The sequence below is a fragment of the Epinephelus moara genome, chromosome 17 (genome assembly GCF_006386435.1).
Source record: "Epinephelus moara isolate mb chromosome 17, YSFRI_EMoa_1.0, whole genome shotgun sequence".
Taxonomy (NCBI): Eukaryota; Metazoa; Chordata; class Actinopteri; order Perciformes; family Serranidae; genus Epinephelus; species Epinephelus moara.
The window spans coordinates 31,107,948-31,112,656 of record NC_065522.1 but is presented as its reverse complement, the minus strand read 5'-3'; the positions used below and the strand labels follow the sequence as shown (position 1 = coordinate 31,112,656).

The 4,709-nt window shown below is 43.7% G+C and overlaps 1 protein-coding gene across 3 annotated transcripts in view; it reads right to left on the bottom strand.

Annotated features, from left to right (window-relative positions):
- Positions 1 to 4,346, bottom strand: part of LOC126404384 (putative butyrophilin subfamily 2 member A3) — a 49,501-nt gene extending 45,155 nt beyond the window's left edge. For 2 of the 3 annotated variants that reach the window (XR_007571454.1, XM_050067588.1), the window contains exons 1-2: positions 4,202 to 4,346; positions 212 to 487 (exon numbers count right to left, since the gene is read on the bottom strand). Coding sequence is in view for 2 of the 3 variants with exons in the window: in XM_050067588.1 (XP_049923545.1) it covers positions 212 to 487; positions 4,202 to 4,283 (358 nt within the window). In the remaining variant the exon portion in view is untranslated. Of the gene's footprint in view, positions 1 to 139; positions 488 to 4,201 lie in introns of all 3 variants that reach the window. The other variant, XM_050067589.1, reaches the window with a different exon arrangement.
- Positions 4,347 to 4,709: the final 363 nt, after the last annotated feature.

Here is a 4,709-nt window from a genome sequence, read left to right as displayed (position 1 = left end):
AAATAAATCAGAGTCAGTAAATGTGTGATTAGTTGAACAGCCTTCATTTGTCTTGTGTATTTCTGATGTTTGACTCTCAGGAATAAACTGCAGCTCCAACCTGATACACAGACACACACACTGAGCTCCACACACTCACCTGTAACCTCCAGGTAGATGACTCTGATTGGATCACCATCAGTGTTGGCTGTCGTTCTACGTCTTGATCCACCTGCTGCAACTCGACACTCGTATGTTCCAGAGTCTCTGCTGGTCACATTCTTCAGAGTTAAAGACACGTCTCCGTCCTTCAGCTCTCTGTCCACCAGCTCCACCCTGCCTGTAAAGGATGGATGCTGTTTGGTTGGGTCGAAGTGTCCATCACTGTATAAGAGGACGTACTGTGGCTCCAGGTCAGCTCTGGTCCACTCTACAACTCTGATGGAGACATTACCAGCCTCACATCTCAGAGTGACGTTATCTCCAGGGTGCACTGTCACATGTTGGTCTGAAAAACAACACACACACACACACACACACACACACACACACACACTTGATAGTGTCAGATTTGTTGGGACACATGAAGCTGCTTTAACATTTGGACGTACACTTAAACTTCATTCAGTTCATTCAGTGTGTCTTTAATAAACATCTCTCTGAGTTGATCTCACTGCTTTCACACTTCAACCAAAAACTCTGCTTGTGTTAAACCACAGGTTCATCTGATGAGTCATCACTTAACTCTGTCACCATTCAGCCAATCACAGCACAGCACAGCCTGATGCTCCTCCCCCTGTCTCACCCCTCCTCTACAAACCTCTCTCCAAACTGCGCAGTCTGAAACACCTTGTATGATCACTCCTTTATGTTTGAAGTCACTGATAAAGTTGAATACAACACTTATTAACTACAAAAATCCTTTTCGTGTACCCGTCGCTCTTGTGTTTTTCTGATTTAAAACCAGAACAGAAAAACAGAAGAACGTGTCTTTGTTTTGTTTAAATTCGGGGAATACTGGGAGATCTGCGGAGGAACATTTGACTTTGCAGAGGAGCGCTCCATCCTCACCTTATGTAGCCTCGTTATGGCCGCACTCCACCCTTATGCAGACCTGATCTGTGAACTCCTAGAGAGTGGCAAGACACACACTATGTTTTTCCGAATGTGTGTAGGCCTATGTGAAATGAGAAATAATGAAATCAAAGAGTTTCACGAGACATAGTGGAAGGCAAGTGTCTGCCACACTCCATTTAGTACAGCGGATTAGCAGATAAACTTTTATCTGAAAAAAAGCATGAAATTTCTACCATAGTTAGTACATACCATAAGGTTTATTTTCAGATGTGGAGGGAAGTCAGATTTGACCTCTGAGGCCCGGGAGAGGTCAAATTCAAGATGGCCGCCAATAATATTCAAATATGCTTAACTGTTTTTTTAACTTTTTACGCAGTGGGGAGCTTCCTGGAGGTGGTGGGAGACGGCACCAGCCTCAGAAAGGCGTCTGTGTTTTTTTGTTTAAATGTAATACATTTCTTCATGATTCTCTTGCTAGGACTACTTCTTATTTAGTTGTAGTCTTGTTTTCATCATGAAAATATGTCATTAACAAATATTTATAGTCTTAGTTTTCCATTAGAATTATTAGAGCACACATACACACGAGCAGCAGGGAATTAGCACGTTAGGTAGCAGCGCTGTGTGTGTGACTTATGCGCTGATGAAGTGGTGGGTGATCGATGTGCCTGACATCAATTGATTTGGTTTCAGCACCGCTATAGTGGACAGCTCCTGTTAAGAGCTTCTTAAAGAGCGATCTTAAGAGCGATCCTAAGGGGGCGATCACACAGAAATGAGAGAGACGCGGACGCTTCAAAGACGCTTGAAACGCTGGAAGTGCTTATTCAATGCGTGCTAGCTACTGGCGCCTGACGCTCAAAAATTTGAAAATATTTTAACTTTTCAGCGTCTACAAACACGCATCTACAAAAATGCCCATCTAAAAAGACGCTTGAATGCTGGTCAGACGCGCCGTATCATAGGAAAACAATGTTTTTACTGGTGTCGCGTTTCTAGCGCTCCCTAAGAATGGCATTAAGAACGCATCTGGGAAACACTCGTATCTTAGCGACCCTTCTTACCATTGACGTTCTTAAGTGTGCTCATAAGTCTTAAAGGGACAATAAGTGGAAATTCATCATTTCTAGATTATAGGAATTAAAAAATTGCTATGTGAAGAACTAGAGGTGTAATTTCATCTGGAGTATAGCATGACCTCACACACCCTCTCTCTGTGTTGATCTCCAGCTCTTGTTTACAAGCCGGTCCAGCTGCACGTTCATGTACGTTCATGTGAATCGCCTCCTTCCTCCTCTCAGAGCCCTTGGCCCTCCCTCCCCATAAAAGGCTACAGCCAGTGAGCAATGGCAGAGCGTATTTTCAAATTAAATGGCGGAGAGCGGAACGAAACGTTCACCTGAAGACAACCATGATCTGACATTATCTCTAAAGAAACAACGGTCGTGGGGCATCGGTGGCTTAGGGGATAGAGCATGTACAAGGCTGTTGCTGCAGGGGCCCGGGTTCGACTCCAGCCTGTGGTCATTTCCTGCATGTCACTCCCCCCCCCCCCCCCCCCCCCCCCCTTCACACTCGTCTGTCCTGTCAATTAAAGGCTAAAATGTCAAAAAAAAATATCTTAAAAAAAAGAAAAAAGAAAAAAAAGAAACAACGGTCGTTGGTGAAGAAGTTGTCGGATAAAGAAAGGGACAGAACCTGGATTAACATTGGCCTTGCATTTCCAAGGTGGAGAGCACTGCAAGAGCTAAAGGGTCTACAATCTGACTCGGAGCTAGCTCTTCTTCTCCTGGTCAGGTAACGTTAAGTAACAACATGAAGTCAAATGTCTATTTTAGTGTTTAACGTTAAGTAACAACATGAAGTCAAATGTCTATTTTAGTGTTACAGTAACGTTAGGCACATGTCACTATGTCGATACAATTAAATTTAATGTTACAATCGTAGCATGGGTTAATGTCCGGAGCTTGAGTTATTAGCGGCTCGGTCCCAGCAATGGGTCAGGCGTTACATTTGTGTTAGGTGAGTAGCCCGGCAGCCCAGATAACATTTGCAATTAGCATTGTAAAATGTAGCCAGACTAAAGAGCAGAGGTAGAGGGAGGTGTGGCTCATGTCTACATGCAGTGCACAACAGCAAACCTAGCAGTGAAATGATTTTTGCACCTTTAAGATCTCTCTTAACTGGGAAACACGGCCATTGTCTGTACACAGTCAGTTTACCTGGTAGGATATTTAGGTGAGAAGTGCTTTCTGTCTCTCCTCATTGATCTCAGAAGTATCACTAACTGAATGGGCACTTAGTTGGAAATGACACCTTAAATGTTTTTCTACTGTGTTTGGTTCCAAAGTTAAGCATGTTTGAATATTATTGGCGGCCATCTTGAATTTGACCTCTCCCGGGCCTCAGAGGTCAAATCTGACTTCCCTCCACATCTGAAAATAAACCTTATGGTATGTACTAACTATGGTAGAAATTTCATGCTTTTTTCAAAAAGTGCACAATTCCTCATAATTTGAGAGTTTATCCGCTGTACTAATTCCCATCAAAAGCTTCATAGTCGCCGTCGGGCGCTCTGTTCGCTCTTCATCGCACACTGCCAGCTCCAGCAGGCTCTTGCAGCAGCCAAAGGGGCGGGGCCAGGCGCTGCAGATGTGTCCATCAAGGCTGACCAGCTGTGCACTTTACAAGGATGAACAAATATACTATCATTTATGTCTTCACTATGGATTATTCATGACTTTCATTACACAATTAAAATAGCGCTAATAAACACAGTCATATAGCCTGTATGAGCTTGGGTGGCATCGCGCCGCTCGCTGCAGCCGACGCCACTGACGCTCTTCGTCGCCAGCGTGCATTGAAAATGAATGGCTGCCGGCCGCTTATGACGCTCATGAAGCTTTTGGTGGAAGAGTTCACAGATGGAGCGCTCCTCTGCGAAGTTCAAAAGTTCCTCTGCAGATCTCCCAGTATTCCCCGAATTTATCCAAATATCACAATAACAAAACAAAGAGATTAAAGACACGTTCTTCTGTTTTAATTTAAAAACAAACAAAAAAACAACTACAAAACGTGTGATTTCTGTTGCTCTGCTTTGGTTTTGAAACGGAAAAACATAATTACAATAAAAGCTGATATTTACCAGAAGCTGCTGCACACAGAGGGAACAACAGGAGCAGGAATGGAGCCATGAGAGCTGAGAGGATGAGGATCTGCTGCTGCATCTTCTCTCTGGCACGTGTCCTTCATCCTGTGTCTGAAGTGAACTGACTGAGAAACTAGCTGGTAGGGCTGGTTTTGTCTCATGAGTGGGTGGAGCTCACATCTGGGGTTACTGAGGCCATGACATCAGCCCAGGTAGAGCACTGAAAGTTAAAGTCTTCCTACTCCAGGCGTGACTTGTCTCTGTGACGCGTTGAACAGGGCTCATTTAGTCAGACAGTTCACTTTAATAACATATGAACATGTTTATTAGAAATAAGTTGTCAAGTCCATGAGATATCTACAGCTATATACAGCTCAGCTTATTGAAGAATATACATGTGTCATTTCATGTTCCTGTTATGTTATTGAGCTGATTGATACGGGCTGGACACAATATTAGAGACACCTCTCATTGTAACTCAGTGCAGTTCAACAGCAGCACAATC